Consider the following 27,731-nt stretch of genomic DNA (forward strand, 5'->3'; position numbering starts at 1 on the left):
TGAGGAAAAACAATGCCCCGATTCATGTGCAAAAAATGTGCACGTTCTGCACGTGCCGCCTGTGAATCCTCGTCCACTCAGCAGGGAGCGCGCGTGGGTTTTTTGACAACTGTTTAGTGTCGCAGCTCAGCTGGTTGATATGTCACATGACTCACATGACTCACGCATCACATACATGGATCTTCACTAGAAACGTAAACCCTTGCACGGATGGCCAAATTAATGGTGATCCCGGTGTGCGCGTGAACAGTAGAGCGCGAGCATGCCGACGCTCCTGCAGAAACTCTTCAGCAAACGAGCTGTCGGTAACGGGAGCGCCCGGGATTGCTCACGGGGAGCGGAGCAGTGGTAAGCCCGAGTTCATATACAACTATACACTGTCTCACGCTCACAGCTGCACGCGCGCTTCTGTAAAATTCAGCGACAGTGTTAAATGCAATTGCATTTTTGCAACACATAGCTGTTTCTTCGGTAGCAAACAACAACAACAACAACAACAACAAAAAACAACCACAACAACAGGTTCGTTACAGTTTTAGTGTCAGGCCGTGTTATTTGATGTATCTGTGTAAACCAACAGTTCTGGCAAAGCGTGTCTACTAGTCAGCTGAGAGCGCAACATCTATGTGTTATGTAACCTGTCCCGTGCATTTTCGTTCGCGCAGTATTAACATCTTCGCTGACAGATAATTTGTGCTTATGCTGAGTCTATTCTCTTTTTTTAAAGTATGACAGGTTACCATAAAGAATGGGCATTTTCATGACGTAATGTGGGCTTAAACTAGTGAAGCGGATTTCCCACTTCCCATTCTCTTCAACAGCACAATGCTATACACAAACTGATCAGCCATAACATTATGACCACCTGCCTATTATTGTGTAGTTCCCTTTTGCCACCAAAACAACCCGACCTGCCAAGGCATGGACTCCAGCATTTTTCAGCAATTTCAGCTACAGTAGCTCATCTGTTGAATCGGACCACACGGGCCAGCCTTCGCTCTCCACGTGCATCAATGAGCCTTGGCCACCCATGACTCTGTTGCCGGTTCACCGGTTTTCCTTCCTTGGATTTTTGATAGGTACTGACCACCACTGCAGACCAGGAACACCCCACAAGAGCTGCAGTTTTGGAAATGCTCTGACCCAGTCGTCTAGCTATCACAATTTGGCCCTTGTCAAAGTCGCTTAGATCCTTATGCTAAATGTGTTAGAAGCACAAACAATCTGCAAGCGTAAGGATCTTGGCCGGATCTGAAAAAATAAATGCAGGTTCTGATAGAAAGGTCTGGTGGAGTCCATGCCGGGACGGGTCAGGGCTGTTTTGGTGGGACCTACACAATATTAGGCAGGTGGTCATAATGTTATGGCTGATCGGTGTCACACAAACTTTTAACAATTTTAAAATACATTTGTTGTTAAATGTTTCTTCTGTGGAAGTGGAGGTCATAGGATCACAAAGTTTTTATCAAATCATTGCATTCGGACCGTTTCACCATCAACCATCTCTCATGAAACTTTGCAGGCTTTGCTCTGTCTATGCATGTTTGTGTGTTTTGAATGTGTGGCTTTGGAAAGAGCTCTGAAGGTGGTTAATAAGTGGGATCTGTTCTCCTTTTATTACTAGCTGCCAGTGGCGGCCACCCGGTGACTTCTTTTTCGAGGGCGCTCGATGCGAAGTTCGTCACAACATGTATGTGGCCCGTCATGTGTGTGGTTCCTTTTTTCAAAATATGTGTTCTGCGCATCAAAAGATCCTGTGCGCATCATGTGTCTTGTCAAAATAAGTGCCTGCTGCAGATGCATCTTGCTAGATACTCGCATCATCTCATGCGTGATCAGAGTTTACTGTTAAGGGAGTGTCTTGCGTGTATTTGTGAGCGTCTCTTTTATCATAAACGGTTTTGACGCGTGTGCAGCAGGCACTTATTTTGAAGGAACCACACACATTTTCCATTTTGAAAAAAGGAACCACACACATGATGGGCTACATACATCTGCACTTCAGCTTCTCATCAGATTCTAGTCTGTAATGTTAACCAAAAGCTATATTGGCTATTTTAAAAAGGGAAGGACTCACTCGATATTCCCCACCCTAACTTCCTGTTTCAGTGGTAAATATGGGTGCATTCCAAATCAGGGGCTGGATCCTTCTAAGGATGTGGACTTTGGCCCTGTCCCAAATGGCGCACTTCATGTGGACTTTTGTTCTCGTGGCCTTAAATTAGTCTACGAGTCCAGACGACGGAAGGGAGGAGTTCACTGATGGGCAACTTCTCTTCCTATTTCCGGCGTGACGCTCGAGTCTATCCCAAAATACGACTGCGGTGCGCCCTCTTGGACTCGCGTCAAGGGTCCCTAAGGTCTGCACTACACGATGTCATCAAAATGTGGACTCTGAGGAGGTCTACAAGTCCGTAGTGTGCCATCTGGGACAGGGCCTATGAAGCCTCAGTCTTTGAAGGCTGCAGCCTCTGAAGTCCAAGAAGCGAATTGAATTGAGACAGTCTAGCCTACAGAGAGATGCGTCACAGCAGAGACATTTCAGACTTTTAGAAATAAATATGGAGACGTTTATTTTTTCATTTTATTTTAGAGAGTATGATGCATTGATGCAGATTAAACTACCCAACTGTATATCAAATTTAACAACCTTCATCATGCACACTTTTACAGCAATAATATTAATTCACATCATTAAAATGTAATTTATAATACTAAAACAGTGCAAGGACCTTAAATTTGATAAAGGTGCACATTGAATCTTGGGAAAGCCGAGGTCATGAAGGACCCATCCATGTATCCTTGGTTTGAAGGGAATGCAAGCATATGACTTATTTTTATGAATGTTGGCAATTGGGATTTGCTCATTTGTTTGCTGAGATGTGCAACTTTGGCCTATGAGAGTGTCCTATGACTTTGTTTGGATCACATGCTTTGTGAGAATGTGTGTATGACAGTCATGTGACACTCGAGCAGAATTCAGTCGGTCATCAGATAGATAAGAACTTTCTCACCCTCTGAACACACGCTGCTACCCAAAACTCTCTCTTTCTCTCTCTCTCTCTCTCTCTCTCTCTCTCTCTCTCTCTCTCTCTCTCTCTCTCTCTCTCTCTCTCTCTCTTTCTCAAACACACGCACACACACAGTGTTCCTCTTTGAGTGTCCATTTAAATATCTTATTTGAGTCATTCTTTGAAGTCGTCTGTGATGTGTCAGTTGTCATATGACTTACTTCAGGACAGAGTGAGATCACATTTTTAGGAACATTTTTCGCATGTATACTCATACACACACACATACACTCTATAATGCAGAGAGAGGAGTACATTTGAAGATGAAGATTAAGAATAGCAGGAAGTTCGCCGGAAGGTCTGTTAATATTCCAGAGGATGCTTCACGCAACAGGTACACTGTCTGAGAGTGTGTGTGTTTTTGTTGGCTCATTACAAGAATCTGTTAAAATCTGCTCTGATTTCGCTGTTTCTACTTGGTTCAATATCTGGTGTGTGTGTGTGTGTGAAGCATGAATTAGGGGTGTGCGGGGCAAAAACTAATGTGGGGTTAGTTGTAACACAGACTGTTTACAATGTTGCACAAGATTGAGCGTTTTTTCACGCTGCCAAAAGATGATCTCCCACAAATTATTGGAAATGTATAATGCTTTTCCAGAGAGTTATTGATGAACAAGTGTTTGGGTTGCATGTACGTAAATCTTTTCGTCATATGTTTTTTTCGGTTTCTAAGTTGGGTGTGTAAGATACCAAATCCAATGCTATGTCATATTAATCAGTATCTTGTTGACTAAAAATGCATAATTTTCAAATATGTCTGCAGCTCTTAGCAACTTTTTTGGTGGGCTTGAAAATATTTTGACCAAGCGGGGTTAATTGTAACACTGTGTTACAACTAACCCCTTAGCACTAACGATATGAAAACAGCTAACTTTAGCATAATTCTTGCCGTTGTTTAAATGGCTACACAAAAATGATTGCTGGCTGCCAACAAAATATATGTGCCTGTCTTATCAAAAATTTTGTGTCAAATGTATTTTTGTTCATATCTTTAATATTGATTGAAAAAGATCACGTCAAAGATTGAAATCATAATGAAATGAATGGCTAAAATCAGACTTTGATGCTCATTATTATAGAATTAGATTTTTGAAACTGTAGTATGGTTATTACAGACTGGGTCACATATAAAAAAAAATTTTTTGTCATAATTGTGCTGCTTTTTCTCACATATTTACACATTTGTGTCTATTTATAATTTACTTTTTATAAAAAACTATTGTTAGAAAAGGCTGGATGAATGAATACAGTGTTCTACCTTGCACAATGTGTGATTTCAACATAAGAATTTATAATTGTAAATTTTATCTCATTTTCTGCTGAAATTCTCATTACCGCAATGTGTCCGGCTGTGTTTGAACATGCGTTATGTTGCAATTTAATCAAATTAACACAAAAATATTAAGAAAAAAAATGGATGTTTTGCTAGACTACTTTAGATGACAGAAAAAATATTTACTGAATATTCATGTATAATAATAATGAAGAAAAAATAGGAAAATGATGTGTCCATGCCTGATGTTTTCATCGTCCGCAACACTTTTTGAGAACAGTTTAAGCACACATACAGAATTGTAATAAAGTTTGATTTTGAGTGACCAAGCACATGGACCAGTTACTTCAAGATGGCTACCAGGTAAGATCATTTTTTTACAGTTAATTTGAAATATTGTCTTGTCAGAATGTTTACACGACATTTTGATTATCATTACCACAACATATGCTTATTAAATGTTAATTTAATTAATAGAAACATAATACTTCGATTTTAAATGCATGTGCAGAATCTCCAAATTATGTTCTTTCAGGTTTGTCATGTCATTTTGAAAATATGTCAGTGTTGATGTTTTCTGACTGTTGCGGTAATGAGATTTTTTAGGACTAATCTTTTAAATTATGTTACAAAAAGTGTTAAATGATAAGTAAAAGTTTTTTAATTAATGTTCCCATTTACTCCAGACTTTGTTTTTCAATGTCTGGTGGGAAAAAAAGTAAATTTAAGCAATTTTTACATTTTCATGCTTGACATTTTTAAAACCAAGTTTTCGTGAGAATCACCCATATAAACAATATCCACTTCAAGTACATAGAAAAAATAGTATTAAAATATTTGCCTGCAAACTTAATTTTTAGCAAGTGTTACAACTAACCCCCTGCCTGTTACAATGAACCCCACCTATGGGGTAAGTTGTAACGGTTGCACTTCTGTCATGTTTGGTGTAATTGTTCAAGAATGATAAGTACTAGAAACAAACTTCAAATGTTTATTTGTAGCAGAGATGTGTGTGTTGCTTGTGTAAAAATATAATAAATCAAACTCAAATATTTTTTGAATGATTGAACCAAAACCAAAAAGCGTTAGGTTGTGCCCCACTCTCCCCTACAATCGGGTCCTTATTTTATGCTTGGTGATAACACGTGAAAAAGTGTCCTGCATGCTATATAGGGGGATGACATTACAATTTATTCCTTGGATTTGTTGTTTATTCCAATTTATTGAAGTTCATTTTCACATTTGGCAGATGCTTTTATCTAAAGTTACTTACGGTGCATTCAAGGTATACGTCATTATGTGTGTTGCCTGGGGATCGAACCCATGACCTTTGAGCTTCTGGAAAGTCCTCTCTCAATTACGCTGCATAGATATGTTTAGTTTTTAAACAAATTGTGTGATGACACATTTAGGAGTCACAAAGGATTTCAGGCCTTGAGAATGGAAGTGGCTCAATCATTGAGGCGCGTGTGTGTATGTGGTCATGTGGCAGCAGTTGATCATGTGACTTAAAGTATTATGAAAATCCCAGAGAGGATGTGTCGAGACGAGTTTAGTGTTGTCAGAAGTGTTGTGTATAAAGATTTTACTTTATTTTCAGGCCGTGTCTTTTGCGTGGTTGAGTATTGACTAGATGCTGGATATATGAGTGTTTGGTAGTACCACTCTAAGCAAACGTTTTTCTCTCTCTCCTTCTGTCTTTTCTCTTATATACTGGGTTATACCACACACACATTCGGTCTGTTTAGGATAGGATAAAGAGAGCCTGTGCCCTCTTGTGTGTGTAAAGGATAAAGGGAGCCTGTGCATGGCAGTGTATTGTTCAGCAGCTGGGTTCGAAAGGCCTATGCAACATATCTAACATAAACTACTCATTACACTAAGCAGTCCGTATAAAATTTCTGTACAGTTTACACAAACGGACCCAACGTCTTTTACAGCATCACACAGACACACACACATAACAGACTGCATCGTCTACACAACCAGAAAGAGAAGGGGCGCTGCCAATACGATGTGTGTGTGTGTCTGTTGTGGCGTGTGACTCTCGCACTCAGTGCCCGGACAAGCGGGAGATGGAGTCGGTGTGCGGGTGTTTTCTGTTGTTTTTTTGTGTTTTTCTTGTATTTAATAGCAGAAACATGCTACTGCGTAAATGGTACTTTTTTGCTCTATTAGCTTTTCTTTGGGACAGTTTGGGGATTTATGTGGTTGTGATATTGACCTTTTTTGGGATCCACATGTAGTGTTTAAATCCTGGAAATGATTGTCTGAAACACCAGGATGGAAAGCAGGTATGGTGGTGTGTTTATTTGTGTAAAGAAAATGTGTACTTTTTTAATGGAAACCAGTGGAATTGATATTTTGATGTAGGGTATGAATGTAACAGTTAACTTTTTTCCACTTTTCAAATGCTGTGCAACTTTTTGCTAAATGGTCCAAGGTCAGTGTAACTGCTAAACAAAATAACTGTTATGTGTCTCACTAGTAAAATTCAAAATTGCATTTTTGTGGAAGACCCACATATGGTGCAGTACCTATCCTACATTGTATTTGTTTTAATTGATGCTGACTAAAGCTTATTTGAGAACAATAAGTACAATAAATATTATTTACTGCATTCGGGTGCATTGACGTTCATTTGTTTGTTTCTCTCTCCTTGTGTCTGATTTAGTTGGGCATCTGCTGAGTTTGATCTAGCTCAGATTCGGCTGATAGTGTATCAGGACTGTGAGAAAAGGGGGCGCCAGGTTCTCTTTGACTCCAAAGCAATACATAAACTGGATGCATCTGAGACGGTAAGTTGCTGATAATGTGTGTGTGTGTTGTTTGGTAGGGGGGTGTCTGTGAACACTGTTTTAGGAGGAGTCACATGCTCTGTAATCCAGCTTGCTTAGATCTCATGACAGGTGTGACTGCTCAGCTACAGTAACTGGGTCAAAGTGTTTGAAACCCATGAGTGTGTGTTCATGCTTTAGGTTTTATTTTATTTTTGTATAATGTATATGAGATTTACAGTTTTGTACTTTAAAGGGACACTTTTTTGAAAAATTCTCATTTTCCAGCTCCCATAGAGTTAAATATTTGATTTTTACCGTTTTGGAATCCATTCAGTCGATCTCTGGGTCTGGCAGTACCACTTTTAGCATAGCTTAGCATAATCCATTGAATCTGATTAGACCATTAGCATCGCGCTCAAAAATGACCATATACGGAACATATATGCATGGTTTGTTCATGTGACGTTCGGCAAAAAGCCCAAAAAGGTGTAAATAGTATCTAATTACTATTTACACATAGCAAATTTGATCAGATTTGTTTTTAACCTACTGTAAGTAGCATATTGTTAAGAAAATGCTAATATTGTCACTTAGTGTAAATAGAAAATATCACTGTAATTTTTCGTAAATAGCATTTTTTGCAAAGAAAATATGCTATTTTCACTTAGTGCAAATAGCGATAGATGCTATTTACACGAAACGTAAATAGTAGCTATTGCTATTTGCACTTAGTGTAAATAGCCGCTGCTTATTTGATAGGTGGTCTAATTGTGTTCTTCGCTCTAGATTACTCGCAGGGTTTAACTTCATGTCATACTAATTTTTAGCTTGAGTTGAATATTTTAAGCTTGCGCGAAGATGCGTTTGAGGCGGATAGCGCGTGTTTCTGTGAGTTTGCGTCTATTTGTGTTTTTGCATTGACTTTGTATATAATCATACAGCAGTACTGTAAAATTGGTCGACTTTGACTGTCAAAAATCTGCAGATATGCTATGCTCAGATCTACTGCATCCAGATCTAACAACAAACTGTGGCAAAAGTTTTTTGGTAACACTTTACTTGAAGGGGTGTGCATTAGACACGTGTCATGAACATGAAGGAGATTTTATGCATGTTTATGAAAACTCTCATTAAGTGTCATTTGTTCAATTATGTCATTTTTAATGCAAATATGACATTGTTTGAGATGTCTCTGTTATGACAATTTGGCATAAACCAATCATAAATCTGTCATAAACATGACATTACAGAATAATTATCAAACTTTACAAACTACCTAGCTTTATGGGTTAACAACATTACATTAAACTGTCATTTAAATGTCATTAAGTGATTAATTGTTTGTCAAATATTTTTATAACAGCATCATGAATATTTTTCTTGACCTCAACTACAGTGGTACAAATTGAACTTGTCATTAAAATGGTAATAATATGTTAAATAATTTTAAAAACCTTAAAGGGGACAGAGAATGAAAAACCATTGTTACCTTGTCTTTGTTGAATAATGGTAGTCTACCCACATTCACAAACATACAAAAAGTTCTAGACATTCTAAACATCTCAGTCTCATAGAAATTCCTCTTTTAGAAATGTCAGCCAGAAAACAGCCCAATCTGAAAAACTGATGCTTATGACATCACAGGCATCTCACTGCCCCTCCACTTAAAAATAATTGGCTACATTTTTAGAGTAGCAGCAAAGTCAGCCAATCAGTAATGAGATTGCAAGTTAAGCCAGTAGGGGGAGCCAAATATGTGCAAAACCACTTGTTTGAAATCCCCCACCCTAATAGAGCTATCTGAGAGAGGTTTTTAGGAAGCTTCTAAGGCAGTGGTCTCAAACTCCCGGCCCGCGGGCCATTTGCGGCCCGCCCTCCCCCTCTCTCCGGCCCGCGTCAACTTTCAAACATAGAAAATAATCTGGCCCGCGGAAAGTTTTTTATTCACTTTTTTTATATTCGTTTGATTTTTTATTTAAACGTTCAAGTGTTCGTTCACATGTCGCGTCTAACAACGCGTTAAAATGAGTCAAAGCATTACTTTCCAACGTGCTCGAGAGCGGAAGTTGCGCTCCGGGGCGTGGGTCGCGTCACCGGTTGCTACGCAGCCATGAACCGCACGCTCCGTGATGTCGAGGATCACTGAATGCGTGATCGGATTTTAATTCCTCAACTAAACCTCGCCTCAATCATATTATTGTCACCATGCGATCAGTTAATCTGGTCGGGACTTTGTAGTGTTTGTCTAGAGAAGATTTGTTACTTCCGGGTGGATATCAGCTGTTACTCAGAGAAGATCGAGCTGCGGTGGGGTTAGTTCACCTCACGTCACAGCATCTAATGGAAACACCGCATATGGAGGCAGAGCGGTAGATGTAATGCAACACATTTTAAACTGCAGATAAGAAAAGAGCCATCAAAGTGCCCAGGTTAAGAAAAGAGAAAAGATGAGAAGAAATGTAAAGAAGATAAAAGTATGTATACTGCTATATATAATGAAGTATAATATATTATTTTGTAGCTTACTATTCAATTACACATAGAGCAGTACTATTATTTTTTCTGTCCAATATATCTTATATAACATGGACTAATTCAAAAGTTATGGGATCACTTTCAATTATTAATATTTTCCCACATATAATAGAAAATTTATGAAAACTGAAATAATAAAGAACATAATGAAGTCAATACTATGACTGAAAACAATCCAAAATAAATCAAAACAGAAACACTTACTGGTGGTAATTTTTATAATAGTTTATAAATGTATACAGGAATTAAATTTGTGAGTTTAGTGCAAGGTTTTAATAGGTCTTAGTTAAGATAAGATTAAGAAAAGATTTACTTAGGCTACTTTTATAAAATAATGTATATTAAAAAGATAAAACCATTGCTTATATATTTTCAAGTATTATTATACATTAAATAATATAAATTAAACATGACATTTACAGAAACATTGTACTTTTTTGAACGTTAAAATAGCTCTGCGGCCCCCCGATGAACTGTCTGTCTTAAAAATGGCCCCAAGCCAGTTTGAGACCCCTGTTCTAAGGCATTACAGACCCAAACAAAAACATTTTTGTCTACATGTCACATCACAGAACAAGGATAAATACTCCGTTCAATCATTCTATGTCACCTTTAACAAAATGCAACAGACACGTCAAAAGATTGTACTCCAAAACACACTTTTAAAAAAACTTAACTTTATGAATGTACACAATACATAAAAAACTGACTAACACATTGTTTTTCCTCACACAGAGGGTTCTGAAATTTTTTGACATAGAAGAAAAAACTAACAAAATATTTAATTAATTTAATGTAATTAACTGTTTTTGCAGCGAAATTGACTCAACGCTGCATGACTTAGCCCAAATTATTAAACAATTTTATCAATTTTAATTAGTATTATTATTATTAGATGATTGATTTTATTTCTCTAACACATGGAGGAAACTTAAAAACGTTATGAACTGAAGAATATCCATGATGCTGCTGGTTTAAAAATATTTAACATAGTATTAACACTTAATGACATTTTAATGACAAATTATATTTGCACTACTGTAGTTGTGGTCAAGAAAAATATTCATGACACTTTTATAAAACTATATGACAGAGTATTAACACTTAATGACACATTCAATTTGTATCACTGGTAAAAAGTGGTCAGTTATGTTGTCTTGGTAATGTCAAGTTGTCATGACAAGTTATGATGTAATGGTTTAGGTCAAGTTGTCATAACAAAGACATCTCACACAAAGTTATTTTTAATTGAACAAATGATACTTAATGACAGTTGTCAAAAACGTGCAAAAAATCTCCTTCATGTTCATGACACGTGTCATGTCATGATTATAAGAGGTGTCATGCCTTATGAACACCCCTTCAAAAGTAATGTAGCACTGTCTTTTTTGTGGCCAAAAATAGATTTTTTTCTCAATATGGGCACTTTTTAAACAGTTTTTAAAACATTTTGCTTTTACAGAGTAAAATCTGTAATTTTTCCTGGTGGAGATCCATTTGAACACATTCATCTATCTAGACAGTTGTTATTGAATGTCTCTGTCTCTCTTTGAACAGAGTGTGATTTATTGTCAGTAAGTCGTCACATGATTGGTCTGTTTATTCAGCTCTTCAGCTTTTGTCAAAGAGAGACAGAGTGTGTGTGTGTGTGTGTGTGTGTGTGTGTGTGTGTGTGTGTGTGTGTGTGTGCGTGTGTGTGTGTGTGTGTGTGTGTGTGTGTGTGTGTGTGTGTGTGTTGAATTGCCTGTTGTGCTAGGAAACACTTTTGTATTTTTGGTGTATTAAGCAGCATTTTAAGAACAGATTTTGAGTAGGACTTTGACCTGCAGCTCAGCTAGTAATTAGGATATAATAACATAAAAATAATTATGATGACTTTCCAATCCCCCATCGCAATCAACTTGATTACTTGTTACTACTACTTAATAAAGTTGATTGTAATTAATTGTTAATTCAATTTGATTAAACTTAAACGTTTAAGTGCAACAAAGACATTTTTTACAATGTGGAAGTTTGCCTTAGCCTCAGTAATACTGCGCTTCTTGTATTCAGTTATTTAAAGCAAAATCCTTTTATATTCCTGCACTTTTTCTCCCAAAATTTCTGACAGTCAGGTTATCATTATTGTAGAAAGGAAGTGATGTTACCGTTTGACAGGTTAAATGAGTGACATAATAAAAACAGATGCTCCATACTCAATTAATTGAACTCAAGGATTAATTGTTTTTGATGTAATATTACAGACTGCTGATGAGACCAAAAGTCCACCTACCCGCAGTGGTGCCTGCCAAATCAGCAGCCAAGCAAGCAAGAAGGACAAGCCTCCTACATATCAGGTTTGTGAAATACCACATTCATATATGCTTAAGGGGTGTAGAAACCATTATAATTTGGTACATTTGGATGTTTATTTAATCACTCCTCCCACTTTTTGGGAAACCACAGTACCTGTTCCTTCATTACCTCATCACATAATCATTCACTTTGGTTTGTGTTAAGACATAATAAGTATCCGGCACATATTGTGAGTTGGGCTGCAAATATTTACATGACCTATACTGTGTATTTATGGCTATTTATAACATTTTGATATACTGTATTTTGCATGTTCAGTACACCAGGCCGGCTTCAGATGTGAACATGCTTGGGGAGATGATGTTTGGCTCAGTTTCTATGAGCTATAAGGGCTCGACTCTTAAAATTCACCACATTCGGTAAGTATTCAGTTTAAGGGGTAAAACACCAAATTTTTATTTAAAGTCCATGTTAAGTTCGATATTAAATGTGTTCTTAGTTTGTGACACCACAGAAAAATTTGAATGATTAAAAAAGCAAAAAAAATTAAAATAAATCTAAATAAGTAAGGGGGCATGTCTGCTGTCATCGCTTTAACCACGCCCACTTATGGGAAAGCTGCCATCTCTCTCAACTATCAAATACCGCTGCAACCTGAATGGATGCTCACCATTGTTTAAGGGGGTGGAGCCATGCTCAGTGGCTCCAGTGCATCATCGAGCCCCCATTTTAGCCCCGCCCAAATATCCCCAACACAGAAATGTGGAAAAACTGTTGTAACTGTTCTAACTTTTTGTAATGTGTTTCAGGCTGCAATACATTACTAACATTTATGATGTGTTAGGAGGAAACCGTTCTCTGACTTTACATGGACTTTAAACTATTTCGCTTATTTTCTTGCATGTTAAAGGAATCCTCAGGACGAATTCTCATTGATGTTCATGCAATTACAGTGTTATTGTGTTTTTAACAGGTCTCCCCCTCAGCTGATGGTCAGTAAAGTTTTCTCCACAAGGTTTGGCAGCAGTGCCTCTGGAAGTACAAATACGTAAGTCTTTATCATTCTCTATGATGTCATTCTGCTGTATGGCTCTACTCGATTGGGTGTTTTGAGGACTTTTGTGTTTATATATTTTTAAGGCTGCAAGACAGTTTCGAGTCAATGAGTCAAACTTTTCCAGGTCATACCAGCAGCATAGGTAAGATATTTAAACTCTTTTGTGCAGTCCATAATTTCTTTTAGCTAAATACTGTGAGACTGTCTGTTAAAGGGACACTCCACTTTTTTTTTTAAATATTCTCATTTTCCAGCTCTCCTAGAGTTAAACATTTGATTTTTACACTTTTGGAATCCATTCAGCTGATCTCCGGGTCTGCCGCTACCACTTTTAGCATAGCTTAGAACAATCCATTGAATCTGATTAGACCATTAGCATCACTTAAAAATAACCAAAAAGTTTTGATATTTTTCCTATTTAAAACTTGACTCTTTTGTAGTTACATCGTGTACTAAGACCGTCAGAAAATTATAAGTTGCAATTTTCTAGGCAGATATGGCTAGGAGCTATACTTTACATGGCTGCAGGAGGCGCAATGATATTCCGCAGCAGCCGAAAATACTCCCCTTAATAACTTTCAATCGCAGTGGACTATTTTCGGGCACTGCGTTATATCATTGCGCCTCCTACATACAGCAGCAAAGTCCTTGATTATTACGCCAGAATGAGAGTATAGTTCCTAGCAATATCTGCCTAGAAAATCGCAACTTTTAATTTTCCGTTGGTTTTACGGATCTCGTACACAATGTAACTACAGAAGAGTCAAGTCAAGTCAAGTCAAGTAGGAAAAATATCGAAATTATTTAAATTTTTGCGCGATGCTAATGGTCTAATCAGATTCAATGGATTGTGCTAAGCTATGATAAAAGTGCTACCGCCAGACCTGGAGATCGGCTGAATGGATTCCAAAACGGTAAAAATCTAATATTTAACTCTAGGGGAGCTGGAAAATTAGTATATTTTAAAAAAAAGTCCTTTTTATGATTTACTATTTTCTAAATAAAATCACCCTACATAATATAAAGAGCATTCTGTGAAAACATTACTTGTGTGCATTTTGAGGCAAACAAAGGGCACAGATGTATTTTAAGATATGTAAGTGCAATTTGTTTTCAGCTTGAACAGCTCTTAAATTTATTTTAGTCTACTAGTCTAATCCCTATCTGGGAAATCGCCCGATTATGTCTTTATAAAATACAGCTGTCATTATCATGGTATCACTATTGTATATGCAGTAATGCAGTCTTTGTCACTGAACAGTTCCTTTTACAATGTTTCCTAATATGTTTGTGTGGTTTTAAGAATATTTTGAAAACGTATGGTAAAGTTACTTAACTATACTCGAAACATCCTGAAATGTTGTAAACGTTGTGCTTTACAGAAGTTGTTATAAGACATATCGTTTTGATTTGAACCCCATTGTCATCTACATGTCCGACTACCATTTTAAGCCATTTATTGTTGTTGCCATTTCTAATTCAGATACTGGCCAAATGGCATGTGAATTTGCTTTATTTACTCACCAAAGCAAATTAATATAAATTTTCTGTTCTCTTTCATCTCTTTAATCTTTCTCTGATTTTTCACCCACACACACTTGTTTCAGGAGTTTGTCGTGCAGCTAGCGCTCCTCTGCTGTGTCTGGTTCGGAGCGCATCTTTCTTTGCAGGTTTGTGTGGAATGGTAAAGCAGAGTGAGCATGCGTTGACCTTGCGCACACACGTTTCTTAATTTTTTCGTTTCTCTCTCTTTCTCTCTCTCCCCTTTTTTCTTTCTCTTTCGTTCCCAACATTGTTATGGGTTAGCAGTGATATGCAGATGGCTAAAAAATTTACGGGTTGGGTGGGCCTAATAAAACAAACAAAAAAAACCATTCAGATTAATTGTGGGAGGGTTGCAGGCGGATGCGATAAATTATGTAAGGAATAATTGACTGAATTATTAGAAAATAATACGCACCCAAGGGGGTAATGCGGCACCATGCAAAGCGGGTTTTTGGGTTAACATTATTTTTTTTTAATAATTCAAAGGACCAGAGTAAATTATTCGGCTTATACTACGGTTACAACAAAAATTGTTTTGGTGGTTTTATTTGAGACATTTGACAGGTTAGGTGTGTGTTTTACAGAAAATAATCTATACCCGTGGAACATTTCTGAACCAATCAGAATAAAGCATTCAACCGCCTGTGGTATAATAATAATGAAAAATAACTTTCTCTAAAATATGAATGTGTTTAAAATAGCTTGGCATGTAATATTTCAACTCTATTTCATGGCAATTCATACTTATTTTACTGCGTGGCTAATTCGTATTTATTCGTACAACAACATTTGTAAATTTTTGTGCGATTTGCTTTTGCCCCGTGACGTTGGGATTAGGTGTGGGGTTTCGTAATTTCTTATTAATGATAATCGTATGTTTTTGTACGATTCACTTTATACGAATTAGCCAACTTGGAAAATACTTAAAGATTTTTGTGAGATCAGGCTGGATATTTAACAGCTCTAAAGCATTTACTTTTAATAATGTCAATTTTAAAGCAAACGTCAATGTAATATGGGTGGGGTAATTTTAATAATTACAAAAAGTCATAGGTTTGTACAGAGCCCCTAAGGGGACATGGAGCAAAAATTTAATAAAGTTTAGTTTTGCGTGCTCACGCGAGACTTTCGCGTGCTCACGCGAAACTATCGCGTGCTCACGCGAAACTATCGCGTGCTCACGTAAAACTATCGCGTGCTCACGCGAAACTATCGCGTGCTCACGCGAAACTATCGCGTGCTCACGCGAAACTATCGCGTGCTCACGCGAAACTATCGCGTGCTCACGCGAAACTATCGCGTGCTCACGTGTGCATGAAAGTTTCCTGTGAGCACATGAAACTACACTTTAGATTTTTTTTACTCCAATTTCATCTTAGGGGCTCTGTAGGTTTGGGTGCATGGCAAATAGATGATTTATTTTTAACAGCGGATTCGGATTATTTTAGAGCTGATTTTCGCATCTCCACAGGTTAGACTGCACGGCTAATGGCACGATTTCAGATTTTTTGCAGGTGTTGTGTGTGTTTGTGTGGGATACTAACACACATGCTTCCCTAAAACACGTTTTGGAGCCTGACACATCCCCCAAACCACCCACCACATGAAGCACTGTGGACTCACTGCTTGACATCTTTTACTTTTTAAACCTGCAGCTGAATATAAGTGCAATGGCCTTTGTTTTCTAGCCCACAGTAACCCAGTGGACATGCCAAGCAGAGGACATAGTGAGGACGGAGACAGTGGCATTGCCCGTTCAGGTACACTTTTATGTTGTTCTATGTATATCGAATTTCTGCATTGGTCATATAATATAACCTATAATTATTTACTCTGTTTAAATATACATTACTGTAAACTTCCCTTTTCGTTTCTGCAGCATCACTAAGTAGCCTTTTAGCTACGCCCCTACCCTCACCTGGATCCTCCTTCAGCAGTGGATGTGCCAGCAGTTACCAACGACGATGGCTCCGTAGCCAGGCCACCAGTCTCCAACATGGCCCAATGCCTCGCTGGTGAGTGAATGTGTTTCATGATTAAGAGATCTGAGTATACGGATAGCAGACATTTAAGATGCATTTTTGTGTGTATGCTTCATCAGGAGCACTGAGGAAATGTTTAACCTCTCTGATGAGAGCTGCAATTCCAACCCTGCCATGATCCGGAGGAAAAAGATTGCCATTAGCATCATCATCAGCCTGCCAGAGAAAGAAGAAGAAAGCCACAATTTTCAGGAGTTCTTTTTCTCCCACTTTCCTCTGTTTGAGTCTCACATGAACAAACTCAAGACTGCCATCGAAAGGGTAAGCGTGAAAGTGCAGGCGAGTGATTTGTTTGTCTAAACTAGCAATGGTGAAATGGATTTATGTTGTTTTTAGCAATGGTGCATAAATAGAGCTGTTTTTGATTCCAAGACTGCCCAGTAAGAAACAATATTGAGCTAGGTCAGAACAACCAGAAAACGTAATAAACTAAAATTTAAAACTGAAAGGATATTAAAATCTATACCAACAATAGAATTCTCAAATAACTTTTTAATTTTCTTAAGGACAAACTTGTCATCATCTGAGACAACATAGTGACGAAACGCACTCTGTAGAGCAGTTTGTCTGTGTAGGGCTACTGTAGAAACGTCGTGCCGCAAAATGGTGACTTCAATGTAAGGAGACCCGTGGTTTATGTAGATAGAATCTGCTAATTCTTAGGTAATAAAAAAATTAATATAAGGTCTTTATACACCACTAAAAACATAGTTATGTGTTATAGATGCTTCTAAAATGTGCACTTTTAAGTGCTTAGACAACTTTTTTTCTGATGTAATCAAAAGATGTTTTTGCTCCACCTCCACTGACTTGTTTACTTTTATTGGGACTACATTAATATTTCTATTAATAGATATAAAAAATGTAATGGGAATAAAAATGTATGTCCATCCACCTAAACCGAATTCAACTTGAATAATGAAATAATACAATTGACTAAAATCCTTAGATAAAAGGCAACCCACTTTACAGTTATACATTTATACTTTAAAGTTAACAGTATATGAAGAGCTCAGATGCAAAAAGCGCTGAACGCCACCTCTGTCGAAAATAAGATGATGATATTAACAGAATGTTTTTGGCACATATTATACGTTCATCAAATACTTTTGCTTTAAATCTACTTAATATATAATATTTAGTTAATTGTTTACTTAGTATAAAATATTAAGTTGAAAATGTTGAAGGAAAACACCAATGTTTTTCCATATTTTTCTATGTTCTTACCTCAACTTAGACAAATTAATACATCCCTATCTTTTTTTCAGTGCGTGCACTTCATCTTTGCACAGCGCATCGTGATTGTGTTAGCATTTAGCCTAGCCCCATTCATTCCTTGGGATTCAAACAGGGATGAATTTAGAAGCCACCAAACACTTCCATGTTTTCTCTTTTTAAAGACTGTTACATGAGTAGTTACACGAGTAAGTATGGTGTCACAAAATAGAACTTGGCATTTTTTCGACCTCGGCGCACAGTAACATCATCACCATCATCAGGTCGATGTGCTGCAAATTAAGTGCTTTTCTGCCATATAGGCTTCTCATTTTTATCCGCTTAAAAAACGCCACATCTTATTTTGTGCCACCATATTTACTCGTGTAAATACTCATGTAACAGTCTTTAAATAGGAAAAACATGGGAGTGTTTGGTGGCTTGTAAATTCATCCCTGTTTGGATCCTAAGGAATTAATTTGGTTAGGCTAAATGCTAAAACATTCACGATGCCCTGTGCAAAGATGAAGTGCACGCATTGAAAAAAGATAGATAGTAATTAATTTGTCTAAGTTGGGGTAAGAACATAATAAAATATTGAAAAACGGTGGTGTTTTCCTTTAATATTTTTCACATCCCTAGAACAGACATTTCAAGATAAATATCTGTATCTTTTTTATGCAAATAGAAACATACAGCATATGCTACTTTTCCTAAACAAACACTTACCCCCAAAAGATTAAAGTATGTGTTTGTTTTTCAGGCGATGATTATTTGCAGAAGAATCGCAGAGTCCAGCCATCGTGTGCAGGTCTTTTTGTGTCGAGTGATGGAGGCATTGGGTGAATTCAGGTGAAAGTGAGGGGGATGTGGTGCTGACATCATCACATTTAAATATTTGTTGTTATATCTTCTCTTACATGTTTTATCTGCATTTCTGTGCATTTGTGCCCTTTTTAAAGTCTGGTTTGGTTTTCTGTTGGTTTGTAGGATGACAGTGTGGAACCTTTACATGGCTCCGCGAATCAGCGAGCCGGTCTGGCTCTCCATGATTTCCCACAGTGCCGAGCGAAACCTCCTATGTCAGCGCTTTCTCAAGGAGATGAGTTTGCTGATGGAACATGGAGCCAAGCACCAGTTAGTGATTTTACACCTCTCTTCTGAATGTAGTGCATTTTGTTTTCAAACGCAATTTTTTTCCCTATTTATTGTAGAATTGTGTCATTGCCAGGCATTAAAGAGCACCTATTGTCCAATTTACGTTTTTAAATTTCCTTCGGTGATTAAGTGTGTATTAGTACATGTTAACGATATGCAAAAGGTACATACCCCAAAGTCAAGATGATGCAAGTTATCGTCTCCAACGAAAATCTCTTTTCTTGGACTACAACAAACACACGGATTGTAGGCAACAGTTTACTTCCTGGGATTGGTGTTTTTTTTAACCATAAACCATGCAAACACATTGTATTATACCAAATACACAAAATAACGTAGTTTTTTAGCAATGAAATAGGTGCTCTTTAATAATTTACTGCTAAATTGTAGTAATAAATTGTACTTCTGATGATGTTTACCCATTACAGCATTTTTTTTCTATTCTGTAGGTTTCTCTCTGCTCTTCTTACTGCAGTTCTTACACATCACATAGCCTGGGTTCCCACGGTGATGCCCAGTAACCTCCCGCCAATCAAGCCTGCCTGTCAAAAACCTGCGTCACAGACAGTGGATCTGTTGGCAAAGTCTCACCCATACAATCCGCTATGGGCTCAATTATGTAAGAGCACACACAATACTTACATATGTGTACAAATACACAAAAAAACTTCATCCGCTTGGATAATGCATACAATATTTTGTTCAAAACAGTCTCATTATCCCAATTTGCAGTTGTAATCTTAAAATAATAATTTGTTATTCAAGTTTTTGGTTGGTCATGTATTTATTGTGATACATAATATAAAGAACTTTCAGTGAAAATATAACCTTTGACCAACCATGATTGAAATGAAACTTCAAAATTACTTGAACACATGAATTGAACCCATGTCATTTGCGTTGCTCACACATTTCTCTAACACTTAATTTCATGCTTGTTAAAGGATTAGTCCATTTTCTTCAAAGAAAAATCCAGATAATTTACTCACCACCATGTCATCCAAAATGTTGATGTCTTTCTTTGTTCAGTCGAGAAGAAATAATGTTTTTTGAGGAAAACATTGCAGGATTTTTCTAATTTTAATGGACTTTAATAGAACCCAACATTTAATACTTAATTCAACACATAACAGTTTTTTCAACGGAGTTTCAAAGGACTATAAACAATCCCAAACGAGGCATAAGGGTCTTATCTAGCGAAACGATTGTCATTTTTGACAATAAAAATGACAAATATACACTTTTAAAGCACAACTTCTCGTCTAACGTTAGATCTGGGCGCGATGTGCTAGCGTGACCCGAAGCAATACGTCATCACGTCAAGAGGTCACAGAGGACGAACGCGAAACTCCGCCCCAGTGTTTACATGTGTTGAGAAAGAGGACCGTTCCGACGTTGTTGTATGTCAACTGATACTAATTAATGTCTTTGTGTCAGTTTGTTGTTTACAATGGTCCGCAAATGTGCGTTTTATATATGTAACACGTGACCTCCCTACGTCACCACGCATTTATGTTAGGTCGTGCTGGACCGGACCAAGACGAAAAGTTGTGGTTTAAAAGTACATATTTTTTATTTTTCTTGTCAAAAATGACAATCGTTTCGCTAGATAAGACCCTTATGCCTCGTTTAGGATTGTTTATAGTCCTTTGAAACTCCGTTGAAAAAAACTGCTATGTGTTAAGTATTAAATGTTGGGTTCCACCAAAGTCCATCAAAACCAGAAAAATCCTGCAATGTTTTCCCCAAAAAACACAATTTCTTCCCGACCGAACAAAGAAAGACATCAACATTTTGGATGACATGGTGGTGAGTAAATTATCTGGATTTTTCTTTTAAGAAAATGGACTAATCCTTTAAAGTAAATTGTTTAGTTGCATTGCTGGTTCTGCATTTTTTTTTTTTTTACAGTTTGAGTATTGCATTGTTTTTATGTGACCTGTATGGTGCTTTGGGCTCTCCGGTTCGAGTTTGTCGGACGGTGGTGGTGGGGCGCAAGAGGGAGTTGGTACAGCGAGTCTTGTATGTTCTCTCCTACTTCATTCGCTGCTCAGACCTACAGGAGCATACGCAAGGACAAATAAACAATTCAGAAAATCCCTGCTCATTTCAAAGCACCTATCCCACACCTCCAAGTGAAATGACTGATGAAGAAACATGTCCCCCTATGCCAGATGCGTCAAAGCCCCTCACCCCCTGTGCTTCCAGAACCAATGAAAATGCGCTGGGCTCTGATTTGGCTAATTTATTTCCAGGTATCCTTTTAGAACAAAATGACGAGAAAAAGTTTTTCACAGATACAAAGTCAACTAATCCGTCCTCCTGTTTGGAATCGACCACTGTCCGACCGGAATGTACAGAGATTGGACAGGAATGCTTTGGTGAAGACAGTGACTCTGTTGAGGGTGGATTAGAGCACATTTTAGCCAATCAAAGCCCTCTTTTGCACAGGGTGCAGTTTCACATCGGCAGTCCCAGAGAGTCAGAGAATGATGGACAGCCTAGGGATCTAACTGGAGCGGGGTTTGGGCGAAAGTTACATCGAAGGCTTCTGACTGACCTGCGGAGGAATGAAAGTTCGGACAGTGCTTTAGGTGACAGTGATGAAGATGAATCATTGTCACGGCAACTGCACATGATAACAGAGCAAAATGAATATGAGCTACCGTTGCCAAGGTAAGGAGAATAGACTTATTTTAATATTGACAATCAAATGAAAGTGGTCATACACTGTCAGAAAAGATAGTGTACTGAAAAAAGGTACAAAGTTGTCACTGGTACGGTATCTTTTCAAAATGTACAATTTCGTACCTAAAATGTACACATTGGTACCTAAAGCCCAGAGTATAGTCTCTCTTTATTTGTATGCAAATGTCTACGCACGGTCAAAAGCACAGCCTTGCAAAGTATAGTTTCATTTGACTCGTACGTGTACACAGACGTTTGATGCATGCGCAAATGCAGTGCATCTCCTGGGGTACATACTATATTCTCCTGTAGGTTTTCTTTGTACAGTCTCAAACAGTTATTACTTTGTTCAAAACCAGGCTGCCAAGGTGAACTTTTGACATGAAAACCTTGTGTATTTCTTTCCTGTGTAGTTGTCAGGTAGAGAGCCAAGCCAGTGTTAATCATTTCGGGCGGTCCTTGCTGGGTGGCTACTGTCCGCAGTACATGCCTGATTTTGCTTTGCACGGCATCAGCTCCGATGTCAGGCTGAAGCAGTGCCTCATGGCTGACCTGGAACATACTGTTCTAGTAAGTACAACATTTAAAAAATTAATTTACATATTATACTACACACCAAATGCCTGGTGTATATTCAGTGTCACACAATTAAAGGCATATTCCATTTTCTTAAAAGAAAAATCCAGATAATTTACTCACCACCAGTGATGCCGGTAACGCGTTACTTAGTAACGCGTTACTCTAATTTTACCACTTTTTTTAGTAACGAGTAATCTAACGCGTTAATATTTCCAAACCAGTAATCAGATTAAAGTTACTTATCCAAGTCACTGTGCGTTAATATTTTTGAAATTTTCATTAGTAAAATATATATTTTCTTGTATATTTATTCTTGCGTCTCGGGAAGTGAAGTCAGGTGTGCGACAAGTCACGTTTTCAGCACGAGGACAATTCAGGTCACGTGTAAGTGACACAAACGTAAACAACGTACAATGGAGAGAGAAGAGAGATGCAGCTACAAAAACACTACGTCAATTTAAAAAAAAAATAAACATTTGGAGTCGCGGCACGGCGCAGACAGTCAAACTAAGAGCAAGTCCCACCCGGTGATGCGAAGCAGTGAGCAGGAGTTCATCCACTACCCAAACAACAAAAGCTGGACTTCAGTGCAAAACCAGTAAGTGTGGGAGAGTTGAAGAACGAAAGTAACAAAGCGATTTTCTCCGAGCCCTGATAACATCTAAATCTCACTATGACAGCATATTAGCACATAACCTCTGAAAGAGTTAACAAATATCGCGTTATTTACTCACCGATTTCCACGTGTAGATCCAGAACTTTGTTTTCAACCATGATAAGTACATTCCAAAAGCGGTCTTTTTTTCTTACAACGCGTTGTTTTCTCGTTTCATGTGTTACAATACTGATAAATCTACAAGGTATATAACATCCTGAAGACTTCTCAGTTTTTCAAAATAAAAGTAAGTCGAGTTTAGAGTAAGTAGATCCTGTCGGGTCAAAAGTAACACTTGTTAGTTTTGTCCCGCTGCTAATACTGTGTATAATATGGTAAAAAATTGATATTATTCTAATTTGATTTAATTTTATTTTCATAGTGTTCAAACTATTGAATTTTTTTTTAGTCTCAGCAATTTAAGTTTGTACTGTTGGTTGCTTTTGAAACATTTGATAAAACTGAAATTTAAAATAAAAATGTAATTTAATTATTTTTTACAAAGATAAATGACAAAATAAGTTTGCAGTTACATATTAAAGAGGTCATAGTAATATATATTTAATAAAAACAAGTGTAACACAAAAATCTATCATGTTTTGTTGTGTTACTTTTGACCCACCTGTGTGTTACTTTCGTCCCTGCTGTCAAGGTCAAAAGTAACAATTCACTACTCTTGTTTAAAGTGAAATTATACAGAAGTCGTTTTACATTTGTTCAAAATTCCAGCTGGTTTTGATAGACCACACCTGTGAGTTATTGACCACAGCAAAAATATATCTCTGTCTAAAACATTAACTTTAAAATTAAGTTTTTCTGAAAATGGCCCCTGCTCACCCCTATTTATGTTTAGGGAAGTCAAGAAAGACTCCCAAGTACTCCCAAAAGTGCTATTACGCCATAAAATATAGTTCCTCTTTTAAATCCGCTTAGAAAAGCGCTATGTTTTATTTTGTACCACCAAACTTGCTCGTATAACTACTCGTCTTAAATAGGAAAAACGTTGATGTGTTTGGTCACTTCTAACTTTATCTCTAAATGGTACCATTGAATGAATGGGGCTAAGCTAAATGCTATCGTAGCGTCGCAGCGCGCTCCAGCGCTTACGTGCACACACACAGATGACAGAGGGATGATTCAACAGTTCTTAGTTAAGGTAATAACATATTTTAATATTGAAAATGAGTAGACTATTCCTTTAAACTGCAATTCATCGACTGGCTGCTAGAGTCTAGCTCTAAAGGCAGTCAATCCCATAGACCCCCCATGTTAAAATGGCCAACTTTACACCAGAAATAAATATTTTTACAGCCTGGTACAAAAAGTGTTTTTGGTCTATATAGCTCATTTTGTCATTCATGACAACTGTTGGGGGTGAGTTTTTTTTGTAACATCCTTTAAATCAGTGGTCACCAACACGTCGATTGCGATAGACTGGACGATCTTTAAGACTTCCCATGTAGATCCCGCAATTATGTATTCAATAGAAAAGATTCAGCAACCTCAACTCCACCCACGTCCCGCCTCTTGGCCCAATTTTGGTTATCCGCAAGTGATGCGCAATGACGCTTCCAAGATGACGACGGCAGGCTCTGCCAACTATTAGCTTTAAAAATGCTCTTCACAAACCTACAGGTGAAGTCATGGACATTACGTCCATATTTTTTAAAGTCTATGGTCACAATCAATCATATGCCACTGTGTATATTTCATTGACATATAATCTGGTGCACATATGCTGCTAAGAAACACCAAGAAACACCAAGGCATGTTTTTAATTGTTTCCAGTAGTGGACTTTGTCCGCGCTCAGCATTTTTCCATGCTCCGCACTAAGTGGCGGCCAGAGTTGAAAATATTTCAGCTTTGGGTGAAACGCTCAGCTCGTCAATGTCACTTTTCACTCAGCCTTCCAATCACAGTGGAGGAGGGGCGGGACAGATATCACAATAACCTACCGGCGCATGGTTTAACAACTAATAAAACAGAAGTAACATAGCAACCAAAGAAACACACAAAAGTGAAAACAGGCAACTTTTCATAGTACTCCTATTAGTAGAACTGCGCCCACTAGGGGAAAACGTAGTCGGCGATCCAATTTTTTTCTTCTTAAAGGCTGAGTTTTACAGCTCGACAGCTTATAAAAACTTATTTCTGGGTTTTTGGCTTGTTAGCTGTACATCTTGTCACACAGCGGCTTTTGTGCATTGTTCTGTTTTTTGTTATTAGCCAGAAATGACAAGGAGGCGGCCTATCGCAATACAAAGTCAATGGAGACGGTTGGATTGTTTCCCCCCGGTGGGCGTGGTTTTCAAATTAGCATAACTGCACTCTGTATCTATAATTCATTAATAAGCATAGCAAGCAGAAACGCATGATAAATCGTTACAACCCTACTTTTTGGTGTACACCCCCTAATACTCTTATAACTGTTTAATATCATCAAAACATGTATGTAAACTTGCGAAAGTCCTGTGAATTTTTGAGACATCCTTATTCCACTATCTTGTTGCCTTGATTTCCAAACCGACTGATATAAACAGTGACTCTTGGAATTTGCATAGAAATCAACCAATAAAATAAAAAAATGTGTTTGGTCTGTCAAAATCTGCCTAATTCTTTGAATTTCACAAAATTACATAACACACATTGAAAATGAGTTACAGCAGACAGGATCATGAGTATTTTAGCTGTCTGATTACCTAACATTAAGGCAAATGAAGTTTATTTCATAAATGTGGAGCATTGTATTTTAATCCAACCAATGTCTGTATCAAGCCATTCCTCACCTCTGTCCCGTGCAAGTTTTTTTGCAGCATCTATATCTATCCTAGTTAAGGAAATAGCTCGGAGCCCTCCCACAGCACGCCAGATATGCTTTATTAAATATTTGATTTTATGTTAATGCGAACTCATGAAATATTTGTTCTTGTATGTGTTTTTCCAGCATCCTGCCCTGGATGAACCAGTAGCCGAGGCTTTGTGCATTGTGGCGGATACAGACCGGCTGAGCGTGCAGGTGGCGACGAGTCAAAGGCGTGTATGTGAGGGTGGACGGTTAGGCAGAGATGTAATGGTTTCTAATCTCATACACACGCTCATCACATCCGTTTTGCAGCTGTATGCGCTCAACGTCGCTGCTGACTTTGTAAGTCATTTACTTGTAATATGCATACAATGCAACATTTATGTTTTTCTGCATTCTGATTTTTGTGTGTTTGCATGCAAATGTTATCTCAGTGCGTGATGCATCTGGAAGACCGGTTACAAGAGGTGTATTTTAAGAGTCGATCCTTAGCTGAATATCTGAGGGGGCAAAACAGGGTCCATGTTAAAGAACTGGGACTGGCGCTGGGGTAAGATTACAGTATTGTTAAAACACACGCTGACATCACTTATCATCCTTGATCTTAAAGTTAAGTCAGATATTTTTATTTGAATTGCATAACATATAACTTTCTAAGTCACACGACTACATATTATTGTTTCTTTTTTCTCTCAGGATTGAATCCAGTGACATCCCATTGCTTGCAGCAGTCGCCAGCACACATTCGCCGTATGTGGCCCAAATTCTTCTTTGAATGGACCAAGCAAAGTTTATTACATTTAAAGGACCAATCGGAATGTATTCCTGTTCTGCATGGACCAGCAAGGATCTCATTGTTATCAGATTAACACACCAATCATGATGCAATGTGCTTGACAACCAATCAGAACTCACACCCAGCCTTTATTATACCAATCAGAATGCATCTTGTTTGTCCAACTGACAGTATTTTGTGTGTGTGTATGAAAGGGTGCATGTCTAAGTAACCAATATGCATATGTGGTCATCCCATAAGCGGAATTATACCATATTGGGAGACTTGTTAAATGCTTATGTCTTTGTAAGTCTTAAATGAAAAGGGAAGGTGGTAAAATAAGAGATCTTAAGATAATATAAGATCTTAATTTGAAGTATTTTTCATTTGTACAAGAGTGCCTCTAATGGTTTGATTATTATTTTAAATATTTGTGTGTGCTCAATCTCGGAAAGATGAATGTTTACATGTGCGGATTAGATTGACTGTGTGGGATATTAAACTATGTTACAGTTAATAATTACTTGTCAATCGACAGTTCTTGGATTGTAGGTTACAGTGTTCATCTGGTGCTACTTTATTATTCCTTGCATCAAATGCTTACTAAAGTGCATACTTTTTGCTCTGCCCTTGCATATACTTTTTATCAGGGGCACTAAAGTCTGTAAACAGCAATAGGACCCCAGGTGTTTGACACATAGTCAGTGTTCTACTGTTTTGTGTTATGTTTCCATTTTAGATATCTAGAGAAAGATGAATATTTTTTATACTTTTACAGAATGCTCTACCTCAAATAAATAATCTGTTAGATCGGTGTGCTGAGTATTCACTTAAAAGCACTCTGAATTCAGCTCCATTTGTATTAAAGTGTACATCCTTACATACAGTATGCATGTATGTCACTAGTGAATTCTGTACTAATTGTAAATTTCAAAATATTTTTTATAAGGGAGGTTGGAAGTTGACATTTTGAACACTAAGGTTTTAACACTTTTAGTAGTCTCTTTTGAGACCAAATACAAATGTAATGTAGGCTATAGTCTGTTCTGTGCATGGGTTGAATGCAGTTGGGTGTTTTGTCTGTGAGTGACTAGTGAGCTGAACTAGTGATGAATAAATACATTTCCAAGAGTTTGATTACTCTGCCTTTTTAGTTGTTTATCTTCTCTTCTGGTTGTTTTGAATTGGCTGATGCCTTGATACAGTATACTTGGTTGAACACTTCTAAGTCACACCGCCTTAAAATTTTACATTTACAA

General features: G+C 37.6%; 1 protein-coding gene across 4 annotated transcripts; it reads left to right on the forward strand.

Moving 5' to 3' along the window:
• Window positions 1–113: 113 nt before the first annotated feature.
• On the forward strand, window positions 114–27,603 carry fnip2 (folliculin interacting protein 2). 4 transcript variants are annotated; one of them, XM_073865083.1, is made up of 18 exons: window positions 114–348; window positions 7,019–7,142; window positions 11,903–11,995; window positions 12,273–12,373; window positions 12,928–13,002; window positions 13,095–13,153; window positions 14,619–14,681; window positions 16,245–16,316; window positions 16,436–16,571; window positions 16,658–16,859; window positions 18,577–18,665; window positions 18,804–18,950; window positions 19,421–19,586; window positions 20,902–21,647; window positions 22,073–22,229; window positions 25,839–26,039; window positions 26,132–26,247; window positions 26,394–27,603. In XM_073865083.1, the coding sequence occupies exons 1-18, from the start codon at window positions 263–265 to the stop codon at window positions 26,470–26,472; spliced, it is 2,712 nt and encodes a 903-aa protein (XP_073721184.1). In that variant the 5' UTR covers window positions 114–262; the 3' UTR covers window positions 26,473–27,603. The 4 variants fall into 4 exon arrangements, with proteins under 4 accessions (XP_073721184.1, XP_073721179.1, XP_073721185.1 ...); XM_073865078.1 differs by lacking the exon at window positions 114–348 and adding an exon at window positions 3,196–3,405; XM_073865085.1 differs by lacking the exon at window positions 114–348 and adding an exon at window positions 6,403–6,638.
• The last annotated feature ends 128 nt before the right edge of the window (window positions 27,604–27,731 follow it).

The sequence above is a fragment of the Misgurnus anguillicaudatus genome, chromosome 3 (assembly GCF_027580225.2).
Source record: "Misgurnus anguillicaudatus chromosome 3, ASM2758022v2, whole genome shotgun sequence".
Taxonomy (NCBI): Eukaryota; Metazoa; Chordata; class Actinopteri; order Cypriniformes; family Cobitidae; genus Misgurnus; species Misgurnus anguillicaudatus.